The 19,787-nt window shown below is 61.5% G+C and overlaps 1 protein-coding gene across 3 annotated transcripts in view; it reads right to left on the bottom strand.

Moving 5' to 3' along the window:
* Nucleotides 1-15,023, bottom strand: part of NFIC (nuclear factor I C) — a 38,838-nt gene extending 23,815 nt beyond the window's left edge. The window contains exons 1-2 of one of the 3 annotated variants that reach the window (XM_031507092.2): nt 14,747-15,023; nt 12,461-12,720 (exon numbers count right to left, since the gene is read on the bottom strand). In XM_031507092.2, the coding sequence (XP_031362952.1) occupies nt 12,461-12,490 (30 nt within the window). In that variant the 5' untranslated portion in view covers nt 12,491-12,720; nt 14,747-15,023. The remainder of the gene's footprint in view (nt 1-12,460; nt 12,721-14,746) is intronic. The other 2 variants (XM_021528230.3, XM_021528229.3) reach the window with 2 other exon arrangements.
* Between the last annotated feature and the right edge of the window lie 4,764 nt (nt 15,024-19,787).

Raw genomic sequence — 19,787 nt, forward strand, 5'->3', positions numbered from 1 at the left:
GGGCGGAGGAGGAGGAGGAGCGGGACGGGAGGGGTCAGACACCTCGGCAGTCGGTTTTGCTCCCCAGCAGCACGGCCTCGGCTGCGGGGAGGAGCGGGATGCCATCCCCACCGCGGGCAGGGCGCGATGCGGGACAGCCTCGCTGCGTGGCAGCCCTGCAGGGACCACACAGGGTTTACTCCTTGACAGGATGCTCAGCCGCCCCTCCAGCAGCCGCACACCTCCGAAGCGCTGCCGGCTCGCACAGCCGCCGCTCCTGCCAGGTCCCGCTCCCCGCGGCCCTGCGAGCCCGGGCAGGGGCTGGCAAGTCGGGCACCGGGCTCCGTGCCCCCATGAGAAGCCTTGGCATGGTGGCAGGGGGGGATGCGACTACAGAGGTTCCAATAACCCTGAAAATCCCAGTACCTTAAAAGGGCACAGCGGGAACTTGCTTTCTCCTCATCAGAGCCCGCAGATGCCCTTAGCACGGACCGGAGCCTCCGGTAGCCGCTTATAACTGTTCGCCGAAGCGGCTCTGGGTAATGAGTTAACCTGGTAATGAGACCTGTTGCCGAGACAGATGCAAATGATTGGGAAGTGCTCATTAGAGGGGATGGAAGGAGGCACTTAGGCCCTGAAAGGCACCCAGCCCTTCCCGGGGCCGCCCTGCACCCTATTAGAGCCCATTTTGCAATAATTGCTCCAGAGGAGGAAATCTATTTGGATTCATCATAAAGTATTTATTAACAAGAGCTTATTCATAATTTTTGCTGCTCGCCGGTGTGGCGCGGCCGGGCGTCCCAGCCTGCTCTGCATCGGAACGCGTTTCCCCGGCCCGGAAAAGAGAGCGGCAGCGCTGCGCTGGGGCGGGGCAGCGAGGGGGCACGGGGGCAGCTGAGGCTCCCGGGGCAGGTACGAGCTGTGCAGGCCCTGCTGTGCACACAGCTGCCCGTGGGGCAGAACACTCTGTTACAGCCATGTTCCCCCCTAGCTCCTGGCTGACCCAGCCCCTCACTTGCAAAACCCCTCCTGCAGCCCACACTGGGGCACGGAGCCTGGGTGCCCAGGGCACCTGGCTGGCAACACTGGCACAGGTGGGGGTGCAGCCTCCTCACAGTTTCTCTCTCCAGATCCTGCCATTCTTTTCCCCCCAGAGCCAAGAGCATCCCCCAGCCAGCACCCACACGTGGCCGGGGACTGTGGGTGGGCTGGGGTGTTCCCATTTTGGGTTCTGGTGGAAGGGTCAGCACATATGGGGCAGAGAGGGGCTCCCCCCCTCATTTGCTGCCGTGATGCTCAGCCCCGCTCAGGATCAGCCCCGGAGGGGATGGGTGGGCTCGTACAGCCCCCGGTGCTCACCACGCACCCGGGACCACGGTGACCGTGCACCCCTCGCTGAGCCGCCCTGGGGTCCCCACACCTGCCCAAAACTGCCCCGCCTGGTCCTCTGAGCCCCCCCGGAGCAGGCAGGTGCCCGCCGCCCCCGGGGCCGGGCCGGTGCCCACCTGCCCGTGCTACGTGCCGGGGCGGGAGCGGTGCCGGCGCTCGCCCTCGCAGGTGCTGCGGCTGCGAGCGGGGGCGCGGGGAGCGCGCCGAGGCCGCGGGTCACAGGAGGCCGCGGCGGCAGGGAACCTGCCAGTTGCTTTGGAAAACATCAGGAAGAAAAGCAGCTCTCTTGGCAGCCCCGGGCTCCGGTGCCAGCGCTGCCTGGGCCCCCGCCAGCCAGCGCAGCCCGCCCCGCAGACGGCAGCTGGGGGTGGCCCAGGTGGGATGGAGCCGGAGGGGGCTCTCCGGCAGCAGGGTACGTGCCCCGACACCGTGCCCAGCACCGCCTCTGGTCTGCCTGCGTGCACCCCCAGCCCAGCAACAACTGGCATTGCCGGTCCCCGGGTTTCCTAAATGCACCCCAAACGGGGGAGCAGCGTGCCCAGCATGCAGGGAGGGGTACGGATGCCCCAGGGATGTACATGGTAGCAACACGGCTAGCACTGGGTGGTGGAGGAGCCAGGAGGTTCTGCTGAGGGAGACTGGATTGTGTGAGAGCCCAAAGCCACTCACTGCCTTCCTGGAGACTCACTTTGACTTTCCAGGTGCCTCAGTTTCCTCAGGGGCCGTCTCTGTGCGTCCCCTTTGGGGTTTGGGAGCCGACGGCGCAGCCACTTTCCCAGGGTGACCCCACCTGCCCCCAGGGTGAGGCGCTGCCTTTCCAAAAATACGGAAACTGAGGCATGTCACCTGCCAGGCCAGCCCACAGAAGAGGCAGGATGCGATGGTGACTGCTGAGACCTGGAGAGGTCTGGAAGCAGCACTAGGGGACCCAGCCCATGGCCAAGGAGATGCCACCTCGTCCTGGGAAGCATCGCGTGGCCAGCAGCACCAGAGCCACGTGGCTTCCCAGCCAAACCCCCCCCTGGGCTCCAAGGAAGGGAAATGTTTTATGGAACTGGAAAAAAAAAAGGCTTTGCCAGTGGGTCCTGGCGTTGCTGGTTCCTCCGCCCTGCCCTGCGTCAGCGCAGGGCCCTGGGGTGGCCTGTCCCCACCATCCCTGCTCCTGGCACACGCAGGAGCTGCAGTGCCCAAGACCCAGCGCTTTGCCCATCGCAGATCCCAGGGTCTTAGCCTGGGAGCTGCCAGGATGTGACCTGGGGATAGAATTTGGTCCCAGGAGCACAGAGGGCAACTGAGGCAGGAGATGTGTTGGGGCTGGCAGCACCCTGTTTGCTCTGGGGAGGGGGCACCTCCAGAAAGGGTCCCTCCAGCCTCCCGCAGCAGGCCCAGGGCCCTGAGCCTGGCTTTAGCCCCTGACGCAGGAGGTTTTAGTTCCCTCCCAACGTATTTTTAGCCCTGCCTGCTTTGTCCTGGCCTTCCCGAGGGGGATTAATCGCACACCACTAAAGGTGTGGGGGTGCAGAGAGGTGTCCCCAGCTCCCTCCTGGGGGTGCCTGTGGGGGGGATTGGCACAGGGGGCATCTCTGCACCCCATGATGGGCAGCGCTGTGATGGGTTTCCGGGGCTCACTCCGCTGCAAATCCAGCCCTTGGAGCAGGTCAGTGGTTAAAAATAGCCCCGGCCTTTTGCTGCGGAATCGGCGACCTCGCAGGAGGATCAGCCACCCCGGGGCCCAGGAGGTGAAGAGTTCATGGCCTCCTCACAGCCCCAGTGCCATGGATGTGCCAAAGGCTCAGCCCCTCCTCCAGCACCTCATCGGCTCCCTGGGTGCTCGGGACAGCCTGCCAGGACCCTCCACAGAGAGACGGAGAAACTGAGGCACGGGTGGCGCCTGGAGATCAAAGGGGCTGGGCGTGTCCCCAGAGGGTCAGCTCTGATCCTGGCCAGACCCTGCAAGCCGAGCGCTGAAGGATGGGACTAGTTTAACGGGGTGGAAGGGGAACGTTCATCCGCTTTCGGCAGCTCAGCAGAGCCTTCCTGGGCAAATTCAAAGGCTGAGCCCGGCTGGGTCCTATTTCGGGAGGGTTTTGGACGCCTCCCAAGCGACAGAAGTGGGTGGGGGCTGACCTGCACAAAGGCACTCTGTTCGGGCCCCGGGCTCGGCGCTGCCGGCGCGGAGGCCGGTGGCTGTGGCCGGTCCCCTCGTGTCCCACGAGATGGGTCAGCAGCCCGGCCTGGGCAGGGGGCGAGTGCCCTCCTCCCGTGCCGGGCACTGCTCCCCACCTGGATGTAAACTGAGGCCCGGGGCGGGACTGCCCTTGCCTCCCGGTGCTGCTGTAACCGCTAAGTGACACTGCCATACCGCGGAGACGGCCGTGCCAACCTGCCTCGTGACGTGGGCTCCAACAGCCACCCGCCCTGGGCTACTTGCCCAGGCTGGCCCCGAGCCACCCTCTAGGGGAGTCCAAGGTCCCGCCGTGGGGTCGGCGCTTTGAGAGCCAATACCCCTGTCACAACTCCACGACGGAACAGGAAAAAACCCTCAACAGGCCGGATCCCACCAGCTCGATGCCACCACGGGGCACACTGGGGTACCAGCACCACTGGCCCTGGGACTGGGAGCCCTCCTGCATCACCTCACCGCCCCCCCGCTGGCCACCTCAGGGCCTGGGGTGCTCCAGAGAGCTCACGGGGCCGCGGTGCCACGAGCAACCCAAGCACATCTGCACGCTGCCAGCACAGCTGTGAGCGCCCATGGGCACGGGCAACAGAGACCCGGGATGGGGTCTGGGGTCCTCACCAAGGTCATGCTGGGCAAGCTCCTGTCCCTGTCCCCACGTGGGACACAGCAGTCACGGCTCGGCCCCGGCTGCTGCTGGTGACTCCTCTCTCCAACCAATTCCCCACCGCAAGGCGAGGAAGCTGGTGAGCGCGGCCCGGTTCCCTCCGGCGGTACCTCAGGATGCGATGCAGTCATCGTTAATGCATCTGGACTCATTTATGGGGATGAGAAAATGTTTCCAGGTTTCCCACAAAGTCCCATTAAGATCCCAGTCCCACTCTATTTTTAGTGCCCTCATCAACAACGCCTTTCCCAGCCACCCCGGCGCTCCAGAGCCCCATGGGGCTGGCGGGGGCACCCTGGGCACACACCTGCCTGGCTCTGCGGGGAGCTGAGCTGCACCCAGACTGGGCAGCTGGAGGGGGCAAACCCTAGCCCTGCACCCCTGACCCAGCAGCTTTGCACCCAGGGGTGTACCCTGGGGGTGGGGGTGCCCCAGCCTGGCATTTGCTTGGGAGCAGAGAAAAAAAGAAACACGGTGGGAAGCAACAGAAAAAGCCACCCCAGGTCACTGCATCAGCGGAGGCTGCAGGACCGCACTCACCACGGAAGATGGAGAGTGGCTGGGTCTGAGCATCGCTGCAGGTGTAGGGTCACACCCTGCAGCACCAGATTGTCACCTGGCGACGGCCACTGGCTGTCCCAGCCAACCGCTCATCTGCAACCCCCAGCGCCCTGGCACGTCTCCTCCCGGGTGCCCACAGGGCTCTCGGTGCAGCTGGCAAGGGCGCGAGGATCCTGCCCTCGGCGCTGCGCCCTCCCGGCCTATCTATAGCCATGACCTCAGCGAGAACCAGGGCAGGACCCGGCCGCGCATCGTCCCTTCTTGGCAGGGCCACCGCCTCAGCCCCCACCCGGCACAGAACTGCCGCCAAGCCGAGGCTTTTATCCCGTACGTTCGCTAATCCGGCGGGATTCGATGTCAGGGGCTGCCCACGGGAGGCTCACAAAGGCCGTTTCCAGGGGTGCTCAGCCAAGCGATGGAGAACGCCAGCCGGGAAGGGCAGGCGGCGGTGCTGGGTGTCACCGCGTTAGGTGACAGGCTCTGACCCCGGGGGCTGGACGGGAGGGAATGTGCGTAACCCGGCTGCGAAGAGGTCGAGCAGGGGACGTCCTTGCGTAGGCAGGGGTGACATGAGGACATCCCGCAGCTGCGCCCCGCAGGCGTCGGGGTCACAGCCTCCCGCAGAGCCGGGGGTCGCGGGGAGGACCTGCTCCCTCTGCGCCGGCTGCCCCGGGGGAAGCGGGAAAGGGGTGGCCCAGAGGAGGGGAATTTCCCCAGCTTTTTTTCTCCAACAAACTCCTTGGCTTGTGCAATTAGAGAAATTTGTTTAACAAACTCCCGGGGGAGCGGAGCGGGAAGGTGGGGTGGCGCACGGCCAGGGCGCTGCTCACACAGGCCCGCTCCCTCCCCGCCTGCGCCTTTGATCAGCAGCGCGCTGCGCAGGGGACGGGAGCCGCTCCCTGCGGCCGGGGCCACGATGTGCCACGGAAGTGCCCCGGACCCTGCGGACACCCTGCCCGTGGCAACCCTTTGCCACGTGTCCCCGCAGCTGCTGCTCCGCAGCCCCCTCCGCTCGTCACCCCCATTCCCATCTCCCTCGTGCTCGCCAGGGTGGCACGACCCTGGCACCCTGCCGCGCTCAGCCTCCAGCCCCGCGGCCGCAGGTGCGCACACGTGCGTGCCCCGCCGTGCCCGCGCCCCGCGCAGGCTCCGGGCGCGCTCCCGCCCGCTCGCTCCCGCTCTCTTTCTCATGCGATGCCATTTCCATCAAAAACTCTTTACTCGGCACTTTTCCCCTCATTGGTATTCACGCCGCGCGCTCGCTGTCCTGGCGCACAGGTTACTAAAGGAGATTTTGCGGCGCAGCGTGGCGGGGGTCACATTTCAGCCTGCGCCGTCTCGCTTTCCCAAATCGCTGGGCAGCAGCCAGGGACGGCGGGAGGGGGTGCAGGATCCGGCACATCGCAGCTCCGCCAGGCAACCGTGGGACCGAGAGGCCTCGTCGGCTGTGGCAGCGGGGCGAGGCGGGCTGGCGGCGGCGGCTCTGCAGCACACGGTGATGGGTGGCTCCCTGGGGACAGCCGGCAGGTCACCGGCGCTCGCCGTCCTCCCGGCAGCCCCACATGCCTGTGGGAGCTGCGGGAGCACCTGGAAAAGGGGGTCTGAGCAGAGAGAGGGGCACACACTTGGCGTTGCCCCCACCCACCAGCACCCAGATGAGCCCTGAGTGACACCCACTGTGGGACTGTACCCCCAGAATGATATGCTGGGGTGTGGAGGGGGCAGTGGTGCCTCTCTTTTTCAGGGCTGGTTTGGGGAAAGGGGAAATGTCTGTGTGGAAAATCAACATTTCTCTCTCATGGGCTTTTTTTTTTTCCTTTGAAAGCAAAAAATATTTCTTGGTTTTTCATGATCAGAAACATGTTGGGGGTTTTTTTGGACAACAGCCGGTCAAATACCATTTTCCCGTGAAGGGAATGCAGGGGCCCTTTGCAAGGAGAGCGAAAGCCTTCTTAAAAACAAAATAAAACCCCAGTTTAAAAAAAAAAATCCACCCGGCTATGGACTTGAATAAGCTCCCAGGGAAGAGGGGTCAGCAGGAGGGCTGGATCCCGGTGTTCCCGTGCCAGGCAGTGCTGCTGGAGTGGTGCTGGTGGTGGGAAAGGCAACGTCCACGGCCGGCAGCCCAAAGCCCAGACCTGGGGATTTCACCCAAAACGCTGCCCAGCCCTGGCTGCTGGCCGGGGAAGGAGGATTAATGCGCTTTCAGAGCAGTGGTGAGTTAACTGAGAAATCAATCCTTGGCAGTGGCTGGCCCCAGGTCCCCCAGCGCGTGAGCGCTGCCGCACCTGAGCCACGGGATCCTTTCCCAGCTCCTCTCCAGGACTTGGGAAGCTCCGGGTCTTGGCGGCGGGCGCAGGGCGTTGGGTCCCGGCCAAGCTGGCACAGAGCGCCCGGCCGCGGGGGATGCCTGCCCAGGGCCGACGTGACGGATGGCGAGCTCAGCCGCCCGCCCGGGCGCGAGCCAGGCCCCGGGATGCCCGGGGGTACCCTGTGCATCCCCTCCCTGCAGCTGGCACGTCTCAGGGGTCTGCACACCCCGCCTCGAGGGTGAGAGCTCAGGGTGTCTGGCTGCCAGGGCAGGAGGGAGGCTGAGCTCAGGCTTTTGCCTGCACCAATTTGTTGCATCCAATAGTATCTTGGTACCAAAAATACATGAGGATTTGGCACTGGGCACTACTGGCCCACCATGAAGCTTTGCCCCACTCAGACTCAGCCCTACCAGCAGCCCTCAGCTGTGTGGACGTCACCAGTGATGCCACATGATTCTGGCAGGGCTTGGCACCCACTGATGCCCCGGCTGCTCCCGTCACCTTCGCCACCCTGCCTCGACCTGCCCGGCACACCCGAAGGTGCTGTGGGAGAAATTCTCTCCCCATGGGTCCCTAAGGAGCCATCCCAGGGCCCTGCCTGCGCTTCCCAGCTTGGGTGCAAGGACTGATGGGGACAGCAGCCCCCCCAGCCCCCTCCCATGGCCAGCCAGGCCCCTCGGAGGTGCTCTGTGCTGGCAGCACCATCCCTGCGCTGAGGAGCCACAAGCACGGCCGGGGGTGGCAGGCAGTGTGCCAGCTTCACAGGGAGGGACTGTACCTCCCCGACAACTCTCCTTCTTCCCCTCCAGTCAGGGACTCTGGGGATGCTCCCCACCGTCACCATCCCCAGCCTGCCATCAAGGGCTTGGCTTGTGGCAGGAGCAGGTGCAGGCACAACGGCAGTGATGAGGGGAAAACAGGCACCCCTTGGGCTGCAGGGATGTGTCCAGGGGCCAGGCTCAGGGATGGCTGGCACAGGCACCATCGGGCAAGGAAGGTGGGTGAGCAGACAGGGCAAGCTGTCCCTGTCTCTGGGGCCATTCCCAGAGAGCTCTGCCTGGCTGGGACCTGCCTGCACCACCTCCAAAGGTGGGACCCTCCCTTTCCCTGTGAGTACCAAGCCCCTATTCAGGCCCTCCTTGCCTTTCTCAGCCGGGGTTGGGACGGATGCCTCGGGGCCACTGTGGCAGTTCTCCCCCAGGCCCTTGAGCTCCCCATTCCAGGGCTGCCCAGAGCTCCTCAGGGAGCCGCCTTCCTCGCTCTTTGCTGTGCCCTGATAAGGTCTGCCTGGGCCAGCCCTTGCCATGGTTCCTCTGCCCGGCGAGCCTTGCCACGCCAGCACTGCCTTGGCCACACCGTCCATGACACAGCTCCCCCTGCAAGGGATCAGAACAGGATCAGGCTCCAGCTCCTAACATCCATCCCCAGCCCTGCCAGGCTCAGGGGAATAGAAAAGGGAGCTAATCCCAATTGCTCCAAGAGCTCCGGGCAGGGCTCTGGGCTCTGGCAGCTGGGCTTTGTTCAGCAGTCTGCAAAGGCGTGCGCACACCCGCGGCGCTGGGCACACGGGGGGATCACTCCCTGCCCCGCTACGAGAGAGCCATGGGCATGACGGGCCTGAACCATGGTCAGGGAGGGAACCGTGGGCAGAGCGAAGCTGCCCAGGGAAGGGAGAAATCGGCAGGTACCTGGAAAAAGGGCAGCTGATTTACTGCACCAGGCCCCAGACAAGTTCAAGGTGATGAGGGGGAGAGCGGCACAGCATGAGCGCCAGCCAGCAGCCCCTCACGCAGCTGGCTTTACCCCGTCCCTCCCTGCACGCCCGTTCCAGCCCTCCGATCCAGCATCAGAAACCTCCCTGAAAACAGGATCTGTTTTTCCCGGGCGAGGATTTAAGATGGGATCAAGCAGGAGCAGCGGGGCAGGGCTCGCCAGGGCAGGCGGGCACGGCGGACGCCGCGGGGAAAGCGAGGATCTCCTGAAGGTTGCGTTTAAAGAACAGCCTCATTGTTTTTCCCAAACAATACTCAGCAGATGGGAGAATTGAAAGTGTGTTGCAACCTTCCCTCTCTTCCCCCGCCATGCCCGGCTTGCTGCTCCCATCCTTTGGCAGCCGATCTGAGCTCCCGGCTGGAAACCAGTTCTCCGGAGCTACTGGTGGAGGAGGCGAGCACCGGTGCTGAAAAGAAGCTTTTGGGAAGGGGGCTTGCCAAAGGATGCCCCATGGGATGTGCCCAGCAGGCAGCTCCCCGCTCCAGCCACATGCCTGCAGCAGTGGTGGCAGCCCAGTGATGTGTGGAGCCCGGCCGGGGAGAGGTGGGACCCCCTCGGATGCCTGGAGATGTGGCTGTGACCATGCCACGTGGCTGCAATGCTTCTGGCAGCCCAGCTCCACCCCCCAGGCCCCGAGTTGTGCCCGTTTGCTGGCACCAAGGTTTGTGCCAGGCCAGCTTAGCCAGGTGCTCCCCGACGCCCCTCGGATCCCGAGCCGCTGACTGTGGCACACACGGGGGTCCGTGCCTGGCCACTGGCTCTTTGTCGGGCAGTGTGGGTGCATCGCCTTTGCCACCCAAAATCAGCTCTGCACCCCTGGGCATGGAGCCTGGCAGAGGGAAGAGGGTCTCTGACCAGACCCTGGTGGGATGCCCAGTTTCCAACATTGCAGTGGCCTTGGAGGATGGCGCCAATCTCACTTCATTCCCATCCTGCAGGAACCAGGGTGGGGGGCTGGGCTGTGTTGGGGGCACTGCCAGGTACCAGGCGTGAGCCAGAGGTGTAGGAGCATCACCAGTCATAAAATTTACAATATTCCCCCACAAGAAGTATCCCAAATATCCCCCCACTGTGGATCCAGGAGCCAAGGATAACTGTTACCCTTTGGAAATCCCTTTGGCTTCTGGGCAGCAGCTCCCAGGGGACACACGTGCAGGTCCCTGGCAGGTGCTCAGCTCCAGGGTTATTTTGGAGCCTGGGCAGCCGGACACCCCCGGGCCCCCGCCCCGCTTCCCCGTGGGCAGGGTGAGGCCTCGTGCGTGGCGGCGGTTCCGGCGCTGCTTCCCTGCTAATCTCGGCAGCTCCCTCTTGACTTCCCGGCCTGGCCCCGAGGGGGAACAGAGGTGAGCTGCGGAAGCGGGAGGAAGTCCCCAAGCAGGGACACAGAGCCGGGCAGGGCACAGAGCCACCCTCCAGCCTGGCGGGACACACGGCCAGGAGCGTGTCCCGGGCCATTAGCCCTGTGCCAGGGCTGTTTCGGTGCCGCCGGGCTCTCCAGCTCGGGCCCGCTCCGGCTGGGGAGGGCGGCCGCCCGCCTGCGGGGTGCCGCGGGGCCGCGCCGGCTCCGGGGGCTGCTGGCGGGGCGATGCGCAAAGGCCAAGGCAGGGCGGCTCCCGCGCACGTTCCAATGTATCCACATCACCATCCGCAGCTCCCGAGCCCGGGCGAGCCTGCCCGCCGCGCGGGTGCGATGGGAACGGCAGCGGCAACGGGAGCGGCTGGGCCGGAGCTGGGGACCATGGCTGCTCCCATCCGAGCCGGGCTGGGCCGGAGCTGAGCCCGTGTCGGGGTGACGGGGAGGACACCGGAGCCTTCCCGTGCCTGGGCAGCGGCGCAGAGGATCCGCGGAGGAAAAGCCAGCTCCCTTCTGTCGGCCAGGAGGAGTGCAGGGAACAGCCCGGGTCTGTGAGGAGAAGGGCTCCTGGCAGCCCCGACCCCGCCAGCGACCGCACGGCTTCCCACATCACACCAGCGCTGTGAGCTGGCAACAACAGGCGCTGCCAACCCAGCACCAGCTGGAGATTGGGAGGGTTGGGACGTGGTGGGACCCCTGAGAGAGATGAAGTCAGGGTGGGAAAGGCCGGATGGCAAGGAAAGGGAAAAACAGAAAGAAAAAAAGGGAGGGAAAAATGGAGAAAAAAGCAAGCAAGAAAGCGAGCAATAAAGAAACAGAGCAAGGAAAAAATTAAAAAGAAAAATTAGAAGGGGAAAAAAAAAGTACAAATAAAAAAAAAACAGAAAGAGAAAAAGAAAGAAAAAGAGTTAAAAAAAAAAAAAAGAAAAAGGAAGAAAGAGAAGTAAATAAGCCAGATTGAGGTGTGACCCTTGCCAAGTCAACCACACAACAGGGAGCACCACCTCAGGGTCATCTGAGCAGCCCTGGCGCTGCCCACCCTGCCCGTGTCCCCAGCAGCCTCACGCTGCGGCCGGGGGGAGCCGGGGCCGGCCCCGCGGACCCCGCGGCCCCGGGGCAGAGCCGGCCCCGGCCCGCAGCTCCGTGCCCGGGGGGGGCTGGCAGGGCGGGGGTCCTGCAGCAGCCCCCCGCCCCGAGCAGAGCCCGTGGGGCAGCACGAGGCCGGGCCCGGAGCGGGCAGCGCCTGCCAGCAGGGAGCAGGTTCCGAGGCAGAGAAAGCTGCCTGCTCAATAATTAAATAAATATCAGCGATCGATAAGCACAATGCACAGGCAGAGCCGCAGTGGTCGTGCTGCGGGCAGGGGGGGTCCCGAATCTCCCCTGCGGCCGTCCCGGCTCTGGGGGGGCTTGCAGGGCCGCCCCGCTCGCCGCCGCCCTGCCGCGTGCCACCGGCCCACGGCGGCGTGGCCTGCGGTGACACCAGTGTCCCCAGCACGGCGTGGGGCTGTCCCTCGACACCCTGGCGGGGGCTGGCATCGCCCCTCGCCCGGCGCGCTGAGGGGGTGCCCCCACATCCTGCCGCGCACGGCCCCCCTGCCCGCCAGCGCGGCGTGGCACGGCGGGGAGCGCATTGTCCCGAGGCTGGGGGGCTCTGAGCAAAGTGCCCGTGCCCCCCAACCCCTTGCACCCCACCGTGTGCAGCCCGGCTGCGGGGAGGGAAGGAAAAAGTTTCACGCTACGCAAGAGCAGCACGGCCGAGCCCGAGCCTGCAGCGCCGACCCCCCCCAGGCTCCCCGAGCCCCCCGAGGACCCCCCGCGCCCCACGGTGTCCCCCTCACCCCCAGAGCCGGCGGCTTCCCCGCACCACCCACCTCTGCACGCAGCGAACAAAAAATAAAACCCAAACCACAACGCAATCTTCCAACCCCCCCACGCCCCAAGTGAAAGTGAAGGCTGAAAAAACCCAAAAAGCACCAGAAACACCATAAAAAAACCCTGCAAAAGGCGAGGGAGGGGGACAGGAGGGGAACGCGGCTCCTCTGAGCAGCCCTGCACGGCCCCAACCCGCCTTTATCTGTTACGATTATTTTTAGGGAGGGAGGTGTTGCATTTTCTTGGGTTTTCTTTTTTTTTTTCTTTCTTTTTTTTTTTTTTTTTTTTTTTTTTTTTGGAATTGCAACTGCTGAAGTCTGTTGCGGCGAAAGGAGCAAAATGAGGGGAGGGGGACGCGGGGGGGTCCCGGTTACCTGGGTCAGGCAGAGAGGAGACGAATACATCCCGAGCCGTGCTGGGAAAGTGCCTAATTGCAGGGCTGAGACTCGAGGCGTAAAAGTTACTGAGTCATTTCGGAGGCTGGAGCAGTCCGGGCGTTTTTTCTCTCTCTCTCCTCCGGAGCGGCTCTGCGGGGCCCGGGGGGGGGCAGCCGGGCACGGGGGGGCGGCCCCGCGGGAGGGGGGGCCGAGGAGGAAATAAAAAGATTCCAACTTCCACCCCACCGCCAAAAAAACTAAAAAAAAAAAAAAGAAAAAAAAAAAGAAACCAAACCAAAACAAACCAACCCTTAAAAAAATTAAAAATAAAAAGCAAAATTTCCCCCCCCCGCTTGGAAAATAAAGCGCTTTTTTGTTGTTGTTGTTTGTTTGGGGCTTTGGGGGGGGCGGTTTAAAGAGGCAGAAGGGTCATCCTCGCCCCGGGGGGGGTCGGGGGTCCGCACCCAGCCTGCAGGCACGGGTGGCGGGGAAGTTAGAAGGGAAGCGGCTCCATCCGAGACCCAGGCAGCGGAGAGAGAGAGGAAAGAAAGAATGAGAAAATGAAAAAAAAAAAAAAAGACAAAAAAAAAAAAAAAAAAAAAAAAAAGCGAGGAATGAAGTGACGTTATGAAAAAAGCCCATCCCAAAATATTACATCCCATTTAAAGATGTAGGAACCCCCTTTGGCTCGCAGGGCCGAGGCGCTGCGGGGCAGGGGGGGCGGGGGAGGGACGGGGCCCCCGCGGACGGCGAATCCCCCCTCGGCCCGGCGCGGCCAGCGCGGAGCGCCCGGCTTTGCTTCTTTTGGGGGCTTTATTTTTTATTTTTTTCTTTTCTTTTTTTTTTTTAACTAAACGGAGCCAATCCGGCGATGGGAGAGAAAAAAACCCTGCAGATTCATGTGCAACTTCTGAGCAGCGGCCCCGGCGCGGGGGGGTGGTGGTGTCGTTACTGCCCGCACCCAGCCCCGGTGCGGGGGGGCCGCCCCGCCGGCCCCGCGCTGCCCCCGCCGCATCCCGCTCATCCCGCGGAGACGCTGATCCCCCCCCCCCCCGCGTTATTTAACCACCGGCAGCATCACGGTGCCACGGGGGAAGAAAGCGCCACTGGCAGCCCCGCGCTCCCCCCGCGCCCCGGGGAGCCCCGCAACCCCCCCGCACAAAGAGCGGGAGGTGGAAAAAGCGGAGCCCGCACCCGGCAAACTCCAAACCGCAAGTTCTCGCTCCGCAAGCCCCCGGCCCCGGCCGATCGCGGCCGCTAATGACGCTAATTAGAGAGCGCGCGGGGAGCGCCACGGGCGCAACACAAAGGGGATCCCCGGGCACCTCCCGGCCGGGGGGGCCGCGCCCCGCGCCCCTCCCGCACCGGGGGTCGCCGGTCCCTTCAGAGACCTGACCCGCGGCGCGGCCGCTCCCGGCGCGGGGCCGCGGCTTCAGCGCTGCTTCTTTCCCCCACAAAAATAAGAAAACCGCTTTTTTTGGCCTTTTTTTTTTTTTTTTTTTTTTTCTTCCCTCTGCGGGGACGAGCCCCCGCATTGCCTCTTCCCGCACAACTAATTTCCACTCTTAACTTCTGCCGACCCCCGCGGCCGATCCCCGCCCGCGGTTGGGGTTCACCCCGCACACTCCCCGCAGGGACATCCCCGTCCCCGCGGGATGCGGCGGCTCCGCGCAAACTTGGCCAGGCGGGCCCGGTCCCCGCATCCTCCCGGGGCGGCTCGGGCCGCGCCGCCGCGCTGCCCCCGTGGCCTGGCAGGAGGAGAAAGCGGCCGAAACCCCGCACAGCGGGGCCGGGGGCAATGTTTTTATCCCCACATCGAGCACGGTGATTCCCTTCTCCCACCCCAGCACGGGCAGGGCGGCCCCGCGCAGCGCGGACTTGAGCGCGACCCTCCCGGGCGTCACTTCCAAGTTCAAGTCGGTGCGGCTGGCGGCCTCTCCGCCCCTTTTTTAGCGGCCATTTTCAGCTCCATCCAGTCCTCCGCTGGCTGCGGAGGCTCCCCCCGCGCCGCGCCGCGACCTCCCCGCCGGGCGGCTCCCGCCGCCGCCTCCGCCCCCCGGTACCGCGGGGCGGGTGGGCAGGGGAGGAGAGACGGCGGCAGCTCCCCCCGCCCGCCCCCGCCGCCCCGCTCCCCCCCGCCCCGACACCGTATTAAACTCGGCCCGCCGCCCCCTCCCCGGCAGCAACTTTTGCTCGTGGGGGCACCCGCAAACACACGCACACGGGGGGGTGAAGGGGAGAGGGGGGAAGTAGAAGAGAAAACGAAAGTGTCATGGGACCTACCATCGCCAAGTGCAATTAACGGGCTCCAAGTTGCTGCGAAGCGCAAAGCAAAGAGGATGGATGGGCTGGTTTGGGATTTTGGTCTAAAACGTGTGTTTTCCACCGCGCCGAAGGAGGAGGAAAAAACCGCTGCCCCGCGAAAGAATTAAAAAAATTAAAACCCCAATAATAATAATAATAATAACAATGATGGTAATTGTAGCAAAAGTCCTCCGAGGCCAGCGGCACAGCCCAGTGTCCCCCGCGGGCGGTCACCCTCGCTCCGGCTCCGTCGCGCTGCCGGGGGCCATGCTCCGGGCGGGGGGCCGGGCTGCGGGCGGGGGGCGCGGGGCGGCGGTGACGGGAGCGCGGAGCCCGCGCCCGGCCGGCCTTGTGCGCTGCGGGGGTGGCGGGGCTGGGGGGTGGCGGGGGGTTGCGATAGGTATTTTTGGGAGGTAAGCAAAAAGAAAAATATTTTTTTCTAAAAATTAAAAAAAAAAAAAATTAAAAAAAAAATTAAAAATAAATCCCGGGAGCGGGGCGGGCGGGCGGCGCCTACGGCAGAGCAAGGCGGGCATCCCCCCCGCGCCCCCCCGGCGCAGCCCCACTCCGGCCGGGCACGGCTCCTCCTCGCAGCCCGCAGCGCCCCGGCCCCATCGCCGCCGCCCCCGCCTCCTCCTCCTCCTCTGCCTCCTCCCCTCGCCCGGGGCACCGGCGGCGTTGCGGCGGGGACGCTCCCGGTGCGGGGGCGGGGAGGGAGGAGGAGGGAGAGAAGGAGGTGGAGGAGGAGGAGGAGGAGGAAGGCTCCGGCCCCGCTCGGCCGGCAGCGCGACGGCGGCCCCCGGATGGTGCGGGTAGGTGGCGGGGGCTGCGGCGCGGCCCCCCCGGGGCCGGTGGCTGCGGGGCCGCCCCTCCGGCCCTGCCCGGCGCGGGGGAGGCGGGGGGCGCGGCCCCGGTGCGGAGCTACCGCAGCGCGGGGAGGAGCCGCGGGCAGCGCCGGGCCCACCGCCCGCCCCCGCCCCGGGCATCCCCCGGGCACCCCCGGCCCCGCTCGGCCCAGCTCCCGGCCCGGGCATCCCCCGGGCACGGCCGCGGGGCTCTCCCTCGCCCTCACCCCACCCCGCACACGGACACCCCCCGTCCCACGGACCCCCGCCACCCCGCCCCGGGTGCAGACACCTGCCCTGGCCGCCCTGCCGGCCACCCCCTGTCCCCGGCGGCACACAGCCCCTGGCAGTGTCCGCCAGCCCCTCGAGCATCCTCCGTCCCCCAGGGCTCCCCACCCATCCTGTCCCCCCGCGCTCCCGCGTTGCTCCCTCGCCCCTTCCCCAGGAGCAGCCCCGCTTTCCCCGGCTCGAAGCCCCGGGCTGCGCTGCCCCCTCCCCAGTCCCACTCAAAGTTGGCAGCGACCCGGGCGCTGGGTTTGGTGCCGCTGTGGGGAAGGGCTTGTGGGGGGGAGAGCGATTCCCTCCTTTCTATCGACCCCTTTTGTGTCTGGACCTGGATTTTTAACCCTTGTTATCGAGTAATCCTTTAATCTCTTAATCCTTTCAAATAACCATATTTTTCTATAGGAAGGCAACAAAAATTAGATATTTTTTCAGTTTGCTGAGGGCCGAAGCGTGCATCGTGTGCCTGGATTTTTCGGCACGCTCTGTAGTCCTGAACAAACAGGAACATAATCTCCGTCTGCCTTGAGCTCAAATGGTTTCAGTGTGATAAATAATATGCTAAATAATTTATTGTATATTTTAAAAATAAAATTAAAGCAAACTACTCAGTCATTTCACTAGTTTTTATTCCATACATTTTCTCCTCTTTTTTTTATATGTATTTTTTTTAGGGGAGTACTCTGAGCCTGATAATTTTTACAAGGGCTCAGCTCAAATTTAGCAGGGATTTTGGATACACGGGAGGTTTATTTTATCCATCCCCCATATCCCCATTGCCTGTTAAACCCACCACATGCATACCAAGATACTGGACATTAATTTGTACATTCACAGGGTATTGTATTATATTATATATATATATATAATATATATGTATATATTAACTGAGTTATTTGTCAAACACAAGTACGGCCATCGGCCTTATGGAAATGAGATCTAATTTTATTCCAGCTGTCTATAAAAAAAAAAAAAAATTCTTTAAATTTAAAACCTCTAGAACCTTTTCCACGTTGTTTTCTGGGTTTTTTTTTTAATCACCATCTGCTCCCCCCCAAAAAAGCCACTTCCCTGTTTTAAAGCTGAAAAAAAAAAAAAAAAAAAAAGGCTGAAATGAGCAGTTCCCTCGCCTCGTCCCAGCTCCAGAAGCCTCGAGGAATGTAAACTCGGCGGTAACTCCACTCGCAGAGCACAGTTTGCATTTTCTGCCCGGCTCTGAGCGCGATACGGCGCAAAAATAAACCCTGGGAAGAATTTGCCAATTTTTAACCGCTTCCAAGGCCGCCGTGGTGCCCGCTGGCAGCTCCCTCTCCCCTGCCAGCTTTTTATTTTTCTCCAGCGATTCCTCGTCTCCCCTGGCCGGGTGCGTTTTGGGGGGGACGTGGATATTTGGGTTCAGATTTGGGTTCAGGCCGTGGGAGTTTGCGGGGCCGTGCCAGGCTGGCAGTGCCAGGGCGGGCGAAGAGGGAAAATGGGAGAGAAAGGCAGGGCTGGGATTTTATTTTCCCTTCTGCGAGGCCCTGGGGTGCAGGCTGATGGGAAGGGGTTATTTATTTCTTCATGATAAAGAAGTTATTATTTATAATAAATAATTGTTTATATTTATTTATTATAAATAAACAACTGCCGTGGTTATTTATTTTTGTAATGCTGTTAAAATATTTCCTGGGTGATTCAAAGCTGGGGCTGAAGGGCTGCTGGCATTTGGTTTTGAGACGTCCCCGTGGGCTTCCAGTGGCCCAGGGGCACACCTTGTGTCACCCCAAATTCATCCTGCAGTCTGTCCCCCAAAAATGATCCCATTTCTCCTCTGTCGGGGGGAACTCATCCTGCAGGAACCGTAGCAGCCCTGGCCGAGGGTGGAAATAATTTCAGTGCAGAGAGTGGCACCTGTCCCTGGCACTGGCAGGGCTGAAGGCAGAGCAAAGGGCACCCCAAATCCTGACCCCTGATCCAGGGGTCGCTCGGGCCCGGGGGTGCTGCAGGATTTGGGGTGCCGTGGGCTGTGCTGCCCATGGGCCCAGAGCTGCCACCAGACCCTGTGGCCACCATCCCCACTCCCCCTGCTCCCTGCACCCCTCAGCCTGAACCCCAATTCCTGGTGGAACTCCTAGGCAGAAAAACACTAAAAATACAAAAATCCTAATTTTTTTTTTTGTGTTTCCAAGCTGCCTGTAAACAGTGTTTTGAGGATGGGGGTGGAATCCAAACCAAATTTAATTTTCCCGTGCAGGCCATCCCTGTTGCCTCAAATAAAACAAAAAGAGTGGGGTGGATTTGGGGCGCAGTTCTGTTCCTCCAAGTGGTTTTTCGAAAGGATTGAAGGCTGGAGGTGGAAGCTGAGTTACCCCGATTTCAGGGAGTGGCTGGATCAGGCCCTTTGTTCATTCCATGGGTTTTTATCCCAGCCTGTTTGTGAGCTCACGACCCCCCGTCTATAAAACCAGTGCTTGGAACAAGTGGAAATTTGTGGGGCCCCCCCTCAAAGCTGGATTTTATTTCTAAAGGGCATTTCATGGTTGATTTGTGCTGCTAAGACACCTCGGTGCCAACTTTTGGGCTCAGCCAAGGGGATGCAGATACCCATGGAGCAGCACAGGGCTGGATGCACCCCCATCGCCACAGAAAAACATCCCCAGCCTCATTAACCCTTTTCTGGGACTCATTTTTAGCATTTTTACAGGGTTTTTTCCAAGGTCCCATTCGGCTGGGCGCAGCAGCACAGCCGAGCCACGTCCCCCTCTGGAAAGAGGGAGAGAAAGGGAAATAATCTATGTTGGGATAGTTTTGTTGCTGCCTTTCTTTGCTTTTAAAATAACTTTTAAGGAGAATATTCTGGTTTTGACCAGAATTTATTTACTTTATTCCTGCATATGGCTCTTGGCCTGAGTCCCAAACAGGCAGAGGTCTGGCCTGGCTCGATTCAAAGCCAAAACGTGCAATGAAAAGAGATTTTTTTTTTCCCTTTTCTCTTTCTTTCTAAAGCAGGTTTTTAACTAGTGAAATTGTTGCTGACAAGGAGGGGATTTCAGTTTAAAAATTGCTAGCAGATTTCAGGGAATTATTCTGCAGGAATTTCAAGGGGTTTTAGGATTTTTGCTGTGGCTTTTTATTGTTTTTTTGGCTGCAAGTTAGATGTAAAAAAAAAAAATAATATGAATCCCTAATTTTTCCCCCCACTCTGCATTTTTTTCCATTGGCTCAAACATCACCTTTTCCCCCTGGATTTGTTGGAACCAGCCCTCAAAGAACTTGTGCAGCCCTTTGCCTGCTCTCACACAGTGTGGCACAGGGAACTGTGAGCTCACCGGAGCAAAGCTTCCCCAAAATGACCCTAAAACTCAGTTTTACATCAAAAAGGGGCTTTGGGGGGGTTGCCAAATAGCTTCAAACACCACCATGGACCCGTGGTGCTGCTGCCCTCCCTGTGCTGGGGCTTGGACCACGAATTTTGCAGCCACATGTGGATGGAGGCACCAGGAATTCTTGTAAACACCAAAATTTCACTTGTTAAAAAAATAAATTCCCAACAACAACCAAACCCCAAATGCAAAATGCAACCAGGAAATGTTTCCTCACTTTTTTTTTTTTTAACTTTTTTTTTTTTTTTTTTTTTTGTCCACAAAAAGACATAAATCAAATCTGGCCACTCTCCCAGGGCTGGTTTGCCGTGTTGGTGTTGGGGAATTTGGGGGAATTTCTGGAGTGGGAGGAATGGGGAGGAATATGGCCCTGACTCTTTGTTTGGAGTGAGTGAATCCCAGTTTGGTTTTTGTCTCCTCCCTGCAGACACAGCTGGCAGAGGGGGTCCTGCCATTGTCCCCATGTCACAGTCACGCTGCCGTGGCAGCCCTCGGCCCTGCAGCTCAGTTTGGGGAGCAGGAGCACCCCAG

The sequence above is a fragment of the Lonchura striata genome, chromosome 28, assembly GCF_046129695.1.
Source record: "Lonchura striata isolate bLonStr1 chromosome 28, bLonStr1.mat, whole genome shotgun sequence".
Lineage (NCBI taxonomy): Eukaryota > Metazoa > Chordata > Aves > Passeriformes > Estrildidae > Lonchura > Lonchura striata.